The sequence below is a fragment of the Magallana gigas genome, chromosome 2, assembly GCF_963853765.1.
Source record: "Magallana gigas chromosome 2, xbMagGiga1.1, whole genome shotgun sequence".
NCBI classification, from domain to species: Eukaryota; Metazoa; Mollusca; class Bivalvia; order Ostreida; family Ostreidae; genus Magallana; species Magallana gigas.
This window is the reverse complement of record NC_088854.1, coordinates 27498671-27516928: the sequence shown is the minus strand read 5'-3', so window position 1 is coordinate 27516928 and position 18258 is coordinate 27498671. Positions and strand designations below refer to the sequence as shown.

General features: G+C 31.8%; 1 protein-coding gene across 1 annotated transcript; it reads left to right on the top strand.

Moving 5' to 3' along the window:
* The first annotated feature begins 26 nt into the window (after positions 1–26).
* On the top strand, positions 27–3405 carry LOC105327141 (tryptophan--tRNA ligase, cytoplasmic). The gene is made up of 8 exons (XM_011427452.4): positions 27–232; positions 718–826; positions 1502–1621; positions 1724–1906; positions 1996–2209; positions 2346–2519; positions 2733–2873; positions 3011–3405. Exons 1-8 carry the CDS (start codon positions 100–102, stop codon positions 3188–3190), a joined length of 1254 nt encoding a protein of 417 aa, XP_011425754.3. The 5' UTR covers positions 27–99; the 3' UTR covers positions 3191–3405.
* The last annotated feature ends 14853 nt before the right edge of the window (positions 3406–18258 follow it).

The window sequence follows — 18258 nt, the reverse complement described above, 5'->3', positions numbered from 1 at the left end:
CGCCTATTTTAATTCTTGTTCTTTCTCATTTTGATATTGGGAGATTTTAGCTATCAGACGTGCACCAAATTCGGAGTTTCTATCGAAACCAAACGAGTAATGTCTGATAGTCAAGAAATGAACAAAAATGGGTCAAATGTTGACCAGCCTGGGGCTGATGAAGAGGACATAGTCAATCCTTGGGAGGTCTCAACACACTCTGCAAAAGGGGTAGACTATGACAAACTCATAAGTAAGGTTTTTTTTAAATCGTTTACATTAGTATTTGTACATACACGTTAAAAAGATAGTATCTCTACTTTCGTTTTCAATTGTTTTAATGTAATTAAGAATTGTTTTGCTGTCAAATTCTGTTAGAACAGTCAGATGCTAAAAACAACACTTTGTAACGTTTGGTTTGATACTGGCTCTAAAATTTCACTTTTAATTTGGATGATGCAATCTAAACATATTTAAACAAATAATGCAAATTCAATAGGTTTAGATCAAATCTATTTATAGAGGCATGTGACGTCGTGATAAGTAATTTTTAATGACTTACTTGACAAACAGATACAATGTATTATATATCAATCAATCTTAAAAATATATGAATATTATAATGAAAATGTTGGTCGATTTTATAAGTCAGCTTGATTTAATATTCTAAATAAACTATATGTATAGTATTAATATAAGAAACCAATCATTATAACTCTTTTATTTTTACGTAAATAGCAAGATTTGGAAGTACAAAGATTGACGATGCTTTAATTCAAAGAATCGAAAAGGCTACAGGAAAACCAGTCCATCATCTTCTCCGGAGAGGCATATTCTTTTCACAAAGGTTTTCCACATCTTGTCATATGTTTGGCTTTATGATTTTGATGTTTAATCTTAAAGGGATTCAAAATTTTAAACCCCGCTTCCGATTTAATTGCTGACAACGAAACTATTCACCTTTGTACGAGGAAGAAATTGAAGATTAGATAAGCATCAAATTGGTTCCCAGTCTTGTGATATTGCATTTGTTTATTTATAAGTAATATGATTATGAGTACGACATGTGCTCATTGAAATATAAGGAAATAAAATAATAATAATCCATATAACAACCATATTTTAGGCAATTGATCTCTATTATTCATGATCAAATACTTGAGAATGAAAAATGACAATAACAAATACGAGGAAGAAATTGAAGATTAGATAAGCATCAAATTGGTTCCCAGTCTTGTGATATTGCATTTGTTTATTTATAAGTAATATGATTATGAGTACGACATGTGCTCATTGAAATATAAGAAAAGAAAATAATAATTATCCATATAACAACCATATTTTAGGCAATTGATCTCTATAATTCATGATCAAATACTTGAGAATGAAAAATGACAATAACAAACTGTCAACCATATATATATATATATATATATATATATATATATATATATATATATATATATATATATATATATATATATATATATATATATGTTTTGGAATTTCGATATTATTCCAGGGACATGGAAATGATTCTAGATGTTTATGAAAAGAAACAGCCATTTTATCTATACACCGGTAGAGGACCATCATCAGAAGCTATGCACATGGGTCATCTTATTCCATTTATTTTCACAAAGTACGAAATTGTCCGTTTAATAGTATTAAAAAGAACACTTAACGAGCCTTAACTTAGCATTATTGTTGAACTTAAAATTCATTTTATTATCATAATATTCAGATGGCTGCAAGACACATTTGACGTACCCCTTGTTATTCAGCTGACCGATGACGAAAAGTTCCTGTGGAAAGACCTTACCCTGGACGAAACTAACCATCTGGCCTTTGAAAATGCTAAGGATATCATTGCATGTGGTTTTGACGTCGAAAAGACATTCATCTTCAGCGATCTGGATTTCCTCACGTATGAATAAATAAAAATATTTTACCTAGAACTTTGCTTTGATTGTTATTTCTCAATTTAAACTCATATGAAAATTTTTTTTTGAATAGGAACAGTCCTGCTTTCTACAGGACAATATGTCGAATTCAAAAGCTGGTGACGTACAACCAGGTCAAGGGTATTTTTGGATTTTCAGACAGCGACAGTATTGGTAAAATTAGCTTTCCTGCCATTCAAGCTGCGCCAAGCTTTAGTTGCATGTTTCCTGAAATATTCAGTGGCAGGACCGACATTCCCTGCCTCATCCCATGTGCAATAGATCAGGTATTTTATTCAAGGCTGTCTCAATTATTCTAATGAATATCATTTCAATTTTTTCTATAGTTTTACAATAGTTTTACCTCGACACGTATTTCTGAAACAAGATCATTATATACATGATTTCATGATGTATTTGTAGGACCCATACTTTCGAATGACTAGAGACGTTGCTCCACGGATGGGTTGCTTAAAACCTGCTTTGCTCCACTCTACATTCTTTCCGGCTTTACAAGGGGCACAGACGAAGATGAGTGCTAGTGATCCTAATTCTTCAATATTTGTCACTGATACGGACAAGCAAATCAAGGAAAAGGTATAACATTCCTCAACTTTAATATGTCTAAAAATAATCCTTTCTCTAAGAAAAAAAAGAAGTAAATAATAAAACTACAAATCCTTCATGTTTCATAATGAGATTACGTTGTCATCACTTGGTATATGATTTTAGCAATGCTTTGCAAAAATAAAAGTATGAGCCATATTTCGTAAGTGATTTAAAGTATTCTGTGCCAAATTCCTTTTTCAGATCAATAAATATGCATTTTCCGGAGGTGGTGCCACTGTAGAAGAGCATAAAGCAAAGGGAGGAAACTGTGAGATAGATGTGTCATATCAATATCTGACGTTCTTCATGGAAGATGATAAACGACTTGAAGAAATTCGAAAAGTAATGATACCTGTATTAAGTTGAAGCTTGAATTATTCACTCTTTCACCCTGAGTTAGTTAGAATAAGTTCTTTAGTTTGAAGTTGATAGTGCAATTGAAATACATGTACACGTAACTTTTTGTATCCATTTTCCAGACATATGCTAGCGGTGAATTAATGACAGGATCGTTGAAAATGGAACTGATAGAAATTCTACAAAAACTGGTCGGCGAACATCGTAAAAGGCGCGCGGAGGTTACCGATGACATGGTCAGACAGTTCATGAAGCCAAGAAAATTGAAATATGATTATCCTCCCGCGGAAAGCAAGAAGTGATATTTCGTGTTTCTTTAAATCACGCACCCATGAAATACTGGATAATTGAACTTTTGCTGAAAAAATTTAAAAAAGTGGTTTTGCATTAACTTTAAAAAATATCTTATGGATTGTTTGTGTAAAAGCCTTTGCATGCTTATCTATATTTACCGCTCTGATTTTAATTAATACGTGCTGTTACAGTGTAGTTGGAACAATAAATTTCATAAATATCATTATCTGTTTTAATTAATGTGATTTAGTTAGTTTCTGTAAATCTAAGATGTTTGCGTATTCGTATTTGTTTTAAACGTGATCCCTGAAATAACATTCTTGCCTTTTATATTGATAAAATAAAGGCATAAAAAAAGAAAAAGAAAAAAGTAAAATACGAAACCGAAACTGAAAAGCCAAATAATTGCCCTGTCGTAACCTCTAAACGCTCCTTTTTGCATCTGGTTTCAGTAATGACATTAGGCAGGTTAAGAACATTGCTGTGTTACCAGGACTGCTCCAAATTGAATTTTTGCGACCATCACCTTTTTGCATTGCAATCGATCGATCGATCAAACACCGACCTTGTCTGCGACATAAATATCAGTAAAAAGAAAGTCAATTTGAATTTGATTCTGAAGTTTTGTTATCCTATTTGGACAATGCAACTTGAAGATGTGATGTCTGCTTATTTGTCACTCCATGTTTTGAAAGGATCAATACATAGGCCATCAAAAGACACCAAGACTGACCAGGGCAAAATTGGATTACAGTCTTCAAAAACTATGAAGTAGTGAAAAGGCCAGCAATGAATGAAGTATCTAAGCTACAATTCTGCAGTGTAGGTATAGGTATACACGAATGAAAAGTAACTATTCCAATCACGACTGTTGAAATACTAACTTGATACAGATTTGCATTGTTTGCTCTTTGAATAAAGTTATATTGACCTATCTTAATTTTACATTTTTCGTTGACACAAAATATATGAAAGATCTTGAAAGAAACATAAATAGTTATCACAATGTCTAGAAATCAAAACACATTTTAAAGGTACGTGTTTTTAACTTCTCGAATGGTATATATATATATACAATATAAATTGATATCATAAATTAAACCAGGCAAGTCATTTTAAGTAAGTCTTATTAAGAGGTTTTAAAAAAATACAATGACAGCCTATTTCAGTCGTATATTCGATCATGACCAAAATGGACAACATATACACTTCTTTACATTATGTCCTCAACTTCTAAATTTTCAAGACATTATGTACAGTTGTTAAAGAGGAGTTCTGAAATGTGATGTAGATAGACGTTCAGATGTATGAAACTATACATATATAACGATGATTTATCGAAAATCTGTTACCTTGTCGCGAATGCCTTGATCACTAACCACCAATCGCAAAAATTAGATGAATAAATAAACTTTTTAAGTGAAACTGTCAGCCAAAAAGTGTACAGGTGGCCTTTCTGATAAGGGTACGGTACCAAATAAGATTAGTAATTTAAAAATAGAATTTGATTAAACCAAATATTTAATGATAACCTACGTACATTGTCTGAACTCTCAAAATGAAGTAGATTTGTGAGATGGCATATCTTATTTTTGTGTTGTATTTATATACAAATCCATAAGATATATCATTTATATTTATGCCTCTTTAAGACCAAAGCGGCGGCCTTGCCCAATGTTCAAACTTTTATTTTGCGTTTGTCTTCTTTCATTATCGTTTAGGTAAATCACATTTCGAAGATGTAAAATTGCGTAATAGCCATTCAATTTTTTCCAAATACATAACACTCGTTGATTAAGTATCCCTTATATCCTCAATGTATTCTGTGCGTGATTGGATAGCTGTACATATATAATTCAAAGCAAGTATTCTTTAACCGTAGTCAGGTTAACTACAACCGTGTAAAATCTACACTCATTTAGAAATGTTGTTTCGGTATAAGAGCTCGAGGTTGCTAATAGATTTATGAAAGTACACGTAACACATTTGGTAAATTTATGCCGTGATTGATAAAGAGGATCAAGGGTTTAAAAGAAGGAAACCTCTTCCATTTGAAGTTTGGAACTGATTTATTTCAACGTTGCAGAAAATACTTAAGGATTGTTGATTGTATTTGATCGCACTAAACAGAACTTTTTTTATCTTCACTTTTTAAAAGTAGTTTTCTGTGTTTAAAACAGAGATTGACCATCATAATCAATTCCCATCTGGGTGGAAGCGAGTCTTTCATCTGCGATTTTAGTTTATAAATGCCATATTTTCACTTTTAAAACCAGCATTGAGTGGTTTACAGAAGCTTTAACATACTATAAATGTCCATTCAATCTGTTAGTTTTAAATTCAAGTTGTCAAGTTTCTCAATATTGTTTTGTTAAAACACGTCATCTAATTCTAGCTGACAATTTATTACTTTGCACTTACTAGCCATTATAGACATGTTATCAAAACCTTCAAGTCGTTTTTGACTTAGACTTAACACTCCAAGAATAGAATGTTCCGTCATAATGAATCATCTGACACTACATTCTCCATTTCATGGTATATTTTGGTAGTTAGTACGAATTCCAAATTTCAAGTTAACCAGAGAAATTTGAAACTACGATATGTGTCATAATTTAATTACCCATTTAAAGATTATTTTTGATATAATATATAAAATATTCATAACCTTCCCCTATTATCTCTCCATCTTTTTTGGCATTTTGAAGGGGAGGTTCAACTCCCGTAACCCCATCTACATCAGGCAGTGTTAAATGTTCCAAAATCAATAAGAAAGAAATCCTGTACATTAACAGTCTGTCACGCCATATTGTCGTCATTGATATGGGTATTGAAAACAAAACAAAACTAGATGCTGTCATTAGACAGTAATACCCGCACCATGTGTTTGCCCCTAAATAACACTGTTTTGTACCAGTTTGATTAAAAATGAAGGCTATATGCAAGCTCAGGTAATACAATTAAAATTTATAATTTTCATAACTGAAGGATGAGATCCCTTCCCATATGATAATACACATCGTGACACGAGCAGCACTTTATGTGCAATTTGGGGTAGAACTGTTTGCAGTGAATTTTCAGTTAATCAATAATCTTAACATTTTATGTCATAGAAAGTATAATGGTCTATATAATTATTACAAACAAAATTAAATTATGCCCCCTCCCCGTGGCGGTTGCCGGTTTTAGATTTGCTTCTGTGTGCCTACATAAACATCATCGTGTGCACAGATTTAGAGAAGGGGTGGGAGTGAGGGGTCCAGACCCCCCCCCCCCCACCCCCCCTCCCCATGAAAATTCATTTATATCAATTGTAAAATTACCAAAAATACACCTTGGACCCCAATGCTCTTACAGGCATGTAAACGCTCTAACCCATTGCGCTTCAATGTTAGGTAACATTATTTGGGGGGTAAATATTTAATCAATATTTAATTAAGAAATGAACTCAATGTCTAACCAAGTTATACTCGTATAACCTGGGTTGGGGCAATTTACGCTTTATAATCCGCGAAGCGGATTATAAAAAAGCGTAAATTGCTCCAACCCAGGTTATACGAGTATAACTTGGGTAGATATTGAGTTCATTCCTTATAATTTAATTTTCTGGAATTTGCTGTACAAATTGAGTCCGTTTTACTTTTAAAAATGATATAAATCTGTTCAAAATTCAAACGTAACGTCAAGTGAATTAGTACGTTGGTGCATTGTGACGTGTCTTGTGACGTGCAAACCAGGTTATACAAATTTAACTAAATTTTTCTATCCAATCAAATGCCGCGTTACAACCAGAATTAAATTATTATACTTTATTGTTTATCTCAATAGAAAGTATACATGTACATCACAATATGCAGGTGTCCTGCACCACCTTAAATCTGTTATTTACCTAATAAAATAGTGCAAGTGGATTTGAAGAATAGGTCATAAAAATACATGCATGTTACAAATGAATGATCTTTGTCTGAAGTTACGTACACAACACAGGTCTGCATGTCTCATTAGCAGGTACTAGTTTTACCCAGCTCTTCGATTAGATGGGTTCACGTGTATACATACATGGGTGTTGCTAAAATGCGGAACGGAAAGCGGAACGGAAGGGAAAACGGAAAATCTTATCTAATGTTATTTACCTCATAGATTTGTTAATCATGCTAAAACGATATACTTTATGTACCTTTTTATTTTTTTTTTTGAAAGATTAGCAATATTAGATTATTTATTCAAGAAAATTTATTTCCTCAAAATTAACAGTACATGCATTGACCACTATATTCTGTCCCAAAATATCCTCGATTCACTTTTTGCTGTATATTTATATATACCTCAGGGTTCAAGCGATTCTCTTTTAGAAGCATTACACATTCTCATTATTCTTTCTTTAAAACGTCCTCTCTAGCTTATCAGCTGGTATAAATACACACATTTCAACAGACCCGGATTATAGTGTTGAAAAATTGTGCAAGGTCTTCTGAGTGACTTCCAAATGGAGAAAAGATGTCAACATTTTCCATTATAAATCGTCCAAATGTGCTGCATGAATATTTTGGGATCGACATACTATAGTCCCAATATATAATCGTAAAATCAAATTAGGCAACGTCTAGAGCTCTCTATTCGGATCATATGTATATAGCTGCTGGAATAAACAACTGCAATAAACAATTGATGTAAGTATATACATGTACATCATCATATTTGAAATATAAAAATACTCAAAACACGCATAAAACGCTTTCACTAACTGCGTACGTTACGCTGATATGCCAGCAATACCATATAAGAAAAATAAGTAAAAAGTTATAGCTAATTTGCTCGTTTAATCATGTAAATGTTTCACAATTCGTATACATTTGATTTTTCCGTTTCGTACTCAACTAAAGCCGAATGAATACAATGCTACTTATTCATATGAATATTAATAAGATAACAACATGTTGATAATCATTCATTAGATATAAATAAAAGATACAAAGTAAATCGTTTCTGGCCAGTCTATACCCTTTTTAAGCGATAAACGTGATGATATTTTCCATTCCGTTCCGCTTGTCATTTTCGTTTTTCGTTCCGCGTTTTAGCAACACCCATACATACATGTCTGTGTTTTCCGTATGCAGAAAAGGATTAGGCCCCTAGTTAAGATCAGCTAAAGGAATTCATTATTGTGTTTTAATTGGCTTATCATTATGATGTTGACCAATTCAGGTAAGCATAATACATGTAGTAGCAGTAGCGCAATATAATTAGATGACAGCATGCATATATAAGTTCTACTTTCACTTTCTAAATGTGATCTCCCTTTGACAGCATACTGTATCAGTGTATCATCATCTTTTAATATTTAAATAAGCTTATCATCGTTACCTATCCTATCGCATTTGTAAAGTTTCTGTCATTTTAGTTGCAAAAGTTATTTTTTTCATTTGTCAGCAGACTAGACTGCATGATCATGCAGCACTATTGAGTTGACCCCATATTGACCCTGTATAAACAATTTCTTATTAAATTTGTGTATTACATGTAAGTAGGTGTAGACACTTATCATTTTTATATGAGTTATAATAGAAATGAAGGAGTATTTCTTTCCTAATGTATTATAATGCATCAAATACAATGTAGGTCATGACCTTATGGGACTGTTCTGACCCCACGAAACAGGAAAATACAAAATATCTTCTAATGTCATTATGCATGCATGATGCATCAAATGGTGTAAAGTACATTAATGACCCCCAGGTGTTGTCTTTAACCCCCAACCCCCATAATAATGTATTTTATCTTATTCATATGTTACACGGTAGTGTTTGATCCATGTGGGTAATTCCTAGCCTAATGATATGTCACTGCTTTGTTTAGGAGACTTTACAATTGCCCCAAATAGGCGAATACACATGGAAGTGATGCATATAACATTTTGTTTATAAATCTTAAAAATTGAATTAAGCAATTTCCAAAATGTTAATCACAAGAGAAAAAGCAATCAAGAAATGATTTAAAATTTGCTACTGTACACATGTAAGAATGTATTAAATTAAGAAGACTGAATCTTTTTAACCAGATTAGATTAGGGGGGTGGGGGTGGATGTGGATATAAACATTTATAATTTGAATAAGTTATTGTTATTAATTTTAACTTGTCAATGAATACTACTTATTGATCCCAAGGTAGAAATATGACCTCTGATCATATCTCAATAGATCATTTGTCAATTATGCAAGGTGTAATATAATTTTTTTAAGAATAACATTTTTTACCAGTTTATGTAAGTTTTTAGACACCCAAATTATATTTTGATTTTAATAGATCATTCGACAAGGGAGGGGGGGGGGAGAACAGTTTATATTTGAGTTTGTTTGGGAGTGGGGGTTCCAAGTCATATATTTAACAATTTTTTAATGTAATTTAAAATAAGACTAAGCCATACTACAGTCATGAACATCAATAGTATAGAACAAAACACAAACTAATACATATACATGTTTATATACATAGGAAGTATTACAAAACAGATGATTGATCTATATCTGTGTTCTTAAATTGAATCATATATCATGTACATATTATATTATTGTTTCTTTGTTCAAGGCATTTAAGATGGTATGTAGGTCATGATCCCAAGTGCTCTTCCTGAAATTATTAAATATCATATACTATCCCCACCTTAATCCAAAGATATTATTCCTCCTTAGGTCATGCAGGCGCATCAATTCATTATGGCGTGTAAGTCATGACCCTAAGGGGTCATCCTGACCCCCTTAGAATTAGAAATTGTCAATTATCTTTAAATATTGATGTTTGATGATCCTATCTCTATTTAATCTTTATTATTTAGTCTCCCGAATGAAATTTGAAGACTTATTGTTTTTGTACGGTTCTTAATACATGTATTATTATTCTTCATCTTCTTTTTCTTCTTTCCTGCCATGAACTTGTTTCTTAGAGATGGCTGAACAGAATTGTACAAAACTCTAGGATATGATAGGCCTGCATATCTAGTTGTGCACCCTGGTTTGATTTTTCTCATTTTGGGTTAGACAACCACTTTTCGGGGGAGGGGGGTGTCAAAAGGGTGTGGGGTCTAACATTGAACCTTGTAGGAAGAATCGTAGACTCTATTGTAAATGGTAACTTGAAAACGGACAAAGATAATAATATAGGGTTTTCATAATCATATATTGGCTGTTACTGGCAATATATAGGGTTTATTAGATCTGACCCCTGGGGTCATCCCCACCCCCCAGGAATTTGAAATTACTATATATCTGAGAAACTGTTATAATCATGACCCCTAAACCATATATATTCATGTTTCTGATGTCAAGGGGCATCAAATGTTATGTAGGTCATGGGCCCTGTGGGTGGTCCTGACCCCCTCAAACAGCAAGTCCCTTAATATCTTCAAAACAGTTGAGATCCCCACCCTTAAACCATATATATTCTTGTTCCTTGTGTCAAGGGGCATCAAACTGTATGTAGGTCATGGGCCCTTGGGGTGGTCATGACCCCCCGTTGAACAGGAAGTGCACGAATATCTCGAAAACGGTAGAGATCCCCACCCCTTAACCATATATATTCTTGATCCTTAAAGGGCATCAAAAGGTATGTAACGGTATGTAATGGGCCTCAGGGTTAAATTTAATTTTTCAAAACCGTAATGCACATCTATGGAACATTTCCTATCATATCCCAAGATATGATGTGTCTATCCATTAAATAATAAAAGGATTTCTAGGATCTATGTTTTTTTGAAGTGATAAACGTCAATTTTCTGCTTGTTTTTGACGCCCTGGATGAAATTTAAATTTTTAAAAACTTACTGCACATCTATATAACAGTCCGTATTATATCCCAAGATATGATTGTCTATCCATTAAATCATAAGAGGAGCTCTTGGATCAATGTTTTGTTTTTTAGTAATAAACGTCAATTTTCTGCTACTATTTGACTCCCTGGATGAAATTTAAATTTTTAAAACCTTATTGCACATCTATAGGACAGCCCCAATTATATCCCAAGAGATGACGTAGCTACTCCAAAAGTTGTAAGAGGAGTTTTGGGAACCATATTTTTTTGGCCAAAAAACGTCATTTTTTGTTGCCCACTGATCCCCTTAATGATAAAAAAATTCTGGAACCTGATCACGCCTCAATATGACACCCCCAATCATATTCTAGAAGATCATTTGGCTACTACCAAAAAAAAATGACGTTTTTGAAACCAGTTTTTTTGTAAAAAAAAACGTCATTTTTCAGCCATTAAATGACCCCCAGGACAAAATTGAAAATTCTGAAACCTTATTGCGCATCTATAGGATACCCTAAAACATATTCCAAAAGATGATTTGTCTACTGTTGAAAATGTAGGAGGAATTCGAGGAAGAAGGTTTTTTGTGAAAAAACGTCATTTTTTACCAATTATTTGACCCCCAGGACTAACAGAGAATTTTTGAAACCTTTTTACAAAACAACATGATACCCCAAATCAAACTCCAAGAGTTCAGTTTGCTGGTTTATAAGATGTAAGACAGTTTGAGAAAGTAAAACGTGACGGACGGACGGACGGAACAGGGTAACAACAATATACCCGAACTTTCTTTAGAAAGTGCGGGTATAAAAACCACTTTCTTTTTAACGATTAAAAAACAAATTCTAACAACTGAAATAAATATCTCTCGTTGGCTTAAATGTTGAGACAAGGGGATCCTTCTAAGTGTTTCCTACACGGTAAAATTCCTAATCGGGGTTTGAAGTGAACGGTCATTGAGGAGGATGAGGATGGGGGTGGGTGGGGCTGGGGGCTGGTCCTTCAAACTCTAATTAATGGAATGAACTATTGAAACGTAGCATGCAATTTTTTGGGGTTGGTTCGCTTATTAAAACCATTTATCCCCTTTCAATTGTTTTAAGACCAGTTTTTATACTTTATGGTGTGTTATAGATCAAAGTCGATTAAACATTTTGTATTTAACTTTGTGTCAATTAAAACATTGCATAATTAATACAAACTGGTAATCTCTGATTAAACGCAATGAATTAATTACCGATTAAAATCGCGGAAAGCACATCTTTCGCATATCTAAATCTCACTTTTTGGACAGATGTAAACTAAATAAAACTCTTAAAAATTGTGCGTTAGCGATTTTTTTTCTCACAATTTAATGCAAAACGAGAATTAAGTATTCGCGTAAAATAAGGAGTCATTAATCAATTAAGACAAGTAAACTTTATCATTTGTCACAAGACCTCATGTTGCCGAACATGTAAGTGAACGTTTATTTTTCTTGTGTAAGACACTACTGTACTTACTTTCCAATTTTGTACTTATATAGTAACTAAGACATTTACTGACAATGTGCTGACATTTTTGATAAACTTAGACAAATTCTGAAGTTTTTACTGACTGTACTTATAAATTTAGAAAAGTACTGACAATCTTTGACATTAATGAGAAACTTAGAAAAGTACTGACACATTTTGCTGACGGTCTTGAGAAACTTGGCGGAGTATTGACAAGTATTGAAAAGTACTGAGCTTTTTGTGTACTTTATAACTGATCCATTAAAGGTGCAAACTATTGTTTTATTTTACTTTTTAAGTCTATGTTGTTATATTTAATGGTTACACTAAGCCTAAATTGATCAAAGGAAAGTATTTGTAAATCAAGGCATTGCATGACAACAAATGCACCAACTGTGTGTTAAGAGTTGTAACCCAAATACCTTGAATCAACACAAATAACAGGAGCAAATTTGTAAGACTGTGGTTAAATACGAAACCGAAACTGAAAAGCCAAATATTTTCCCTTTTGTAATCTGTCAACAGTCCTTTTGCATCTGGTTTCAGTATAAACATTAGCCAGCCTTGGGACATTGTTCTGTTACCATGACCCATGACTGTTTCAATCTTCAAACAGCACGTTTCAACATTGCAGTCGATCAAACAGTAATTTTGTCTGTGACATAATTTCCAATACAATGAAAGCCAATTTAAATTTAATGAAAAAACCCAGTAGAATGTAATTATTGTTTGGACAATGCAACCTCAAGATTAGCGATCTTCACAGGATGAATCTCTGCCATTCAGTCAATTGAAATATGACTGAATGGTAACTGAAAGGTGACTGAATGGCATAACTATGCCTTTGAGTCACCTTTCCAGACCATTCAGCTACCATTCAGTTGACTGAATGGCATTGGTTCATCCTGTGCTTAGACGATAAAACAGGGTCACAAGGTTTTCAACTAGCTAGAGTTTGTTGCGCAATATAATTTCGAAACATGTCAAATCAAATTTTTTCAAGGTAAAATTTTCCAATATTATCATAACATTTAAGGCAATTTGAGCTGTATTTTTTGGGAATTTTATTTTGCAGCAAAAAAACTGCTAGTATGATAAGTCTGCATGTAACATAAACTTTTATGATAAATAAGATTTGAAAATCAATAATTTTTGTCAGATGAATAATTTCTCTTATAAGAAATACATTGCAGAACAGTTTTTGTAGAGGACGACAACAATTGAATTTTGCTCCAATCAAGGCTTCAAAACGGCTTTTCCCACAAAAATATAGCTAACAGAAATTTAAAAACAATGAGCATTTTTGTGATTTTAGTAGAAAAGAACATTGTCGTAAAAAAAAGTCAGCATGAAAATTGCAGTTCATATTGCTCTAAAATGTTTGTTTTAATTTGTTTTTATTTGAAAAATTATGAGTAAATATAGTATTTTCTATTGTCTTTTTAATATTATTATTAATGTATAACACCCTTACCATTAAATATATGTAAACTTAAGTTGACTGTAAGAAAAATGCAGGATCGAAAAGGACTTTTGAAGGAAGTTATGTACATTTATAAAACTTTATAAGATTGTAACAATTCATTGGAGTATTGGCTAGAACCAGACGGTATATACGAATTTCTTTCAGAATCATAAAAATGAATTTTTGGATATGGATATGTCTGAACACTATAAATTCCTATGGATCGTGCGTTTAGTTTTTGTAAACAGTTTTATAAATGATACGGTTTTAAGTGATATTTTATGTTTTAATGCTAGTTGAGATAAGTTTGTCTGTCATTTTATACATAGTCTCTCAATAAAATCATTTTGATGATCAATAAAACGTCCTGTTTTGATTTTTTTAAACGCATTATTATTTAAAGAGACCGTACGGCGCATTTTATTAAATAACCGACTTGAAAAATATTTCCGATTGGGTTCGGTATTTTTGTACTACTCATGAATGTATAAACTTTCAGAAAATTACAAAGTTCTCCATGAAATAAATCTAATTATTTCATTAAAATTAATAATTACGTATTACCTATCACATCGCAACGTGTTACGGGTCAGCCTTCCATACTATTAAGCATGCGTATTTACTGTAAACAAAACACATGCAGGGCTCGCGAAGATTCTCCTGGACATGTTTTTTGATAAAAATATGTCTTATCAACTTCTCCCAGGTAATAATTGTTCAAAGTTTTAAATCAACCACAATTATTATTTTGTAAGCATGTTTTTTTTCGTGTTTATCATAGGAGTTGCTACAACCCAAATTCATTTCTGTAAATGAGGTCCCTTGAGGGGTTATTTGACACATTTATGTCTGTTCATTCTAAAATGAACCGAAATTGGTAAACCATTTATAAATTATCGAGTAAGTGAGAATGTCTTCCGTTCGGAGAGTCCCTTTAACCTCGTATAACCATATGACCGCAGTCGGACGAAGATCTTGTAGTTTTCAGCACGTGTCAATTACTGTCAATCAAATCTACGTGGTACAAGTAAACGATATAAGATTATTCCGGTTTGTACGACCCTTAAATTTCTGTAAGCTCATAATACGTTAATTAAGCATGTGAAAGGGATTTTTATGTATTTAACCTATTACAATTTACGTTATTTCTTATTTCCTAACGATACAACAGGTAAATCTGAAGTTATTCACACAGATGTTTACAGCTGTATTATCTCTTTAAACACCCCAGAAATCACACTTTGTACATAAATATCAGTCTTTTTTATGCACCACTTTTGTTTCCATTGTATTTCATTAATGGTAGTTTTTTAACATGCGAACTAGTTTTAGCAATTTTGCGGCTGAGAGACCCCTTTTGTTCTATACTCTCCAATTTGTTTTTCTAGTCAAATGTTTGTGGGTCTTCCAGCCACTTTTGTTTATGTTTATATGTTCTATAATTTTTGCGTCATTTTTAAATAAATGACAATATTTTAACAATCAAGAGGTGTTACTGTCTTTATTCAAATGTAAACAAACAAGCGTCAATGTTGCCTTGAAAAGTAAAGAAGGGGGTTTAACATAAATATCAGTTTGTGGGATTTAGCTTTCTATGCACATATTTAACGCAATTAAATAGTCGACAGCCATTCTCCAAACAAAAGGAGCTATAATACACGTAGAAATTATGAGTATTCTAAAAGAAGTGATCGCATTGATGGATAAGTATTTCTTACAATTTTTTGGGGGTAAAACTTGAAAAAAAATTCTCTCAATTTTCTATGTCCCCTCATAATAAAACTTTCACAGTGAAAATGTTATGAAACTTTCATATTGACTTTCTCCTTTTTTGGAAAATGACACCCTTACTATAATTACGAAATTTCCAAAAAATATCTGACGTGTAAGTTTGAGGAATAAGCTTAGATTGGAAATGAATTTAATATGTTTAGAGGTAAGGTATAAAACCTTAATGTCTAATTGCAATAGTACATTAGAAGGTTGGCTAGAACAAACGGACTGTTTTTTATTTATAAGTTATTTAGCACTAAAAAATGAACTTGAAATATGCTACTATGGAAAGCGTTATAAATTCCCAATGAAGTTGCTTAGGATCAGTTTATTAACAACTTTGTAATAAAAATACATTTCAAGTGACATTTTATTTTCATTTTAATGGTAGTTTAGAGCTTGGTTGTTAAAAAAACACAAACGTGTCTGGTTTTTAAACATTCTTGGTATAAATATACCAAGAATGTTTAAAAACCAGACACGTTTGTGTTTTAATGGAATATCCTTTCCAAGGAATTTAACACTATGCATCAATAAATTATTTGTTTAATATTTTTAAAACGTAATAACCATGCAAAAAAATATGCTACTATGGAAAGCGTTATAGATTCCCAACGACGTTGCTTAGGATCATTTTATTAACAACTTTGTATTAAAAATACATTTCAAGTGACATTTTATTTTCATTTTAATGGTAGTTTAGAGCTTGGTATTTATACCAAGAAGGTTTAAAAACCAGACACGTTTGTTTTTTTATGGAATATTCTTTCCAAGGAATTTAACACTATGCATAAATAAATTATTTGTATAATATTTTTAAAGCGTAATAACCATGCAAAAAAACATGCTACTATGGAAAGCGTTATAGATTCCCAACGACGTTGCTAAGGATCAGTTTATTAACAAGTTTGTAATAAAGATATATTTCAAGTGACATTTTATATTCATTTTAATGGTAGTTTAGAGCTTGGTATTTATACCCAGGAGGTTTAAAAATCAGACATGTTTTTGTTATAATGGAATATCCTTTCCAAGGAATTTAGAACTATGCATCAATAAATTATTTTGTTTGATAATTTTAAAACGTAATAACCATGCGAAAAAGTTCTGGTAAATAATTAGTTTTCTTCCTTAGATATTAAGAAAAAAGGCAAGAAAATCAAACCAAATCAAGAAATATATATACATTTATGCATAATATGTTAAGATATTATGAAATTACATGATTCATCTATAACATAATCAACAGTTGCAAAATACGGTTATATAGATACTATAATCACAAAAATTCAATTCTGGCATACACAGATAAAAGTTTCAAGAATAATGCCTCTAGCATTGACAATTTATTTACTGGAAAATATGAAACAAAAATTGCCTTTATTATAAATTAGCTCTCTAGTATGAGTGATGTGCGCATATTATTTACCAAATTAGCTTAGAAAAAAGTAATTAGTTTGATGAACATTATAAGAATTTCCTTGGAATATCATCGAAATAATGAAAGTTAAACTGTCAACTCATCTACGCTTTACTTTGAGAGCTCTCTGGAATTCGACCCTGAATAAGCTAGAAAATTCGGGGACTGTAATAACGCTTCAGATTTCTCAACAGCATACTACAGCTAAATGTCATTAATATGCGTTATTAAAAGTTATATGTATGTTACCGATTTCAGCTGAAATTGTCTATATTTTTCATGTTAAATGTCCATTCAGGTCAGTTCTGAGTAAATTACAAACTTGGTCGACATGCAAAGTCATCAAAATACTTTACAGTTTGATTTAATTTCATCAATAAATATATTGATAGAAATAAATTAAAAAGTTAAACACTCATTAAACCGTTGTTTTCTCAACCCGTTATATATATATATATATATATATATATATATATATATATATATATATATATATATATATATTTTTAATAATGATTTTATTTGAAATTACATACAAATTGCTTAAGGTAATACCTCCGCAGAGGCCCTCTTTGTATACCTTACCTGGGGTGCCAGGGGCCCCCTGGATCGGTAACTAATGAGGATACCTTATACATTTATATTTTTACAAAGTAAAGTTAATAAAGTGAAGTAATATAATTATAATCATTGTAGATCATACACATATCTAACTTAATAGTGCGAATTTATCATTTTTTTTCTTATGTAAAGATTTATCAAAAATATATATATATATATATATATATATATATATATATATATATATATATATATATATATATATATATATATATATATATATATATGAAAACAATTCTAAGTCATAATTTAAATACAATTTACGAATAAACATATAATAGGAATTGACAATTGTGAATATAGAGAATATAAAATGCGGTACTATGCGGTAGGACTTGCTTCTACAGTCACAGTTCTTTTTGTCCTATACCGCATAAAAGTACGAGAGCCAGGTCGCCCTCTAGTTCATTATATTCTATTACTAATAATACAACATTATTGTTATTACTATTTTACAATTTACAGCATTTCAGAAAGAGTTCTAAGTATACAGTAATCAA

Coding starts and splice junctions, on each gene's coding strand:
- LOC105327141 (XM_011427452.4), top strand. CDS start 100: ATGTCTGATAGTCAAGAAATGAACAAAAATGGGTCAAATGTTGACCAG. Junction 1,622..1,723: donor ATTCCATTTATTTTCACAAA/GTACGAAATTGT, acceptor CATAATATTCAG/ATGGCTGCAAGACACATTTG. Junction 2,520..2,732: donor ACAAGCAAATCAAGGAAAAG/GTATAACATTCC, acceptor TTCCTTTTTCAG/ATCAATAAATATGCATTTTC.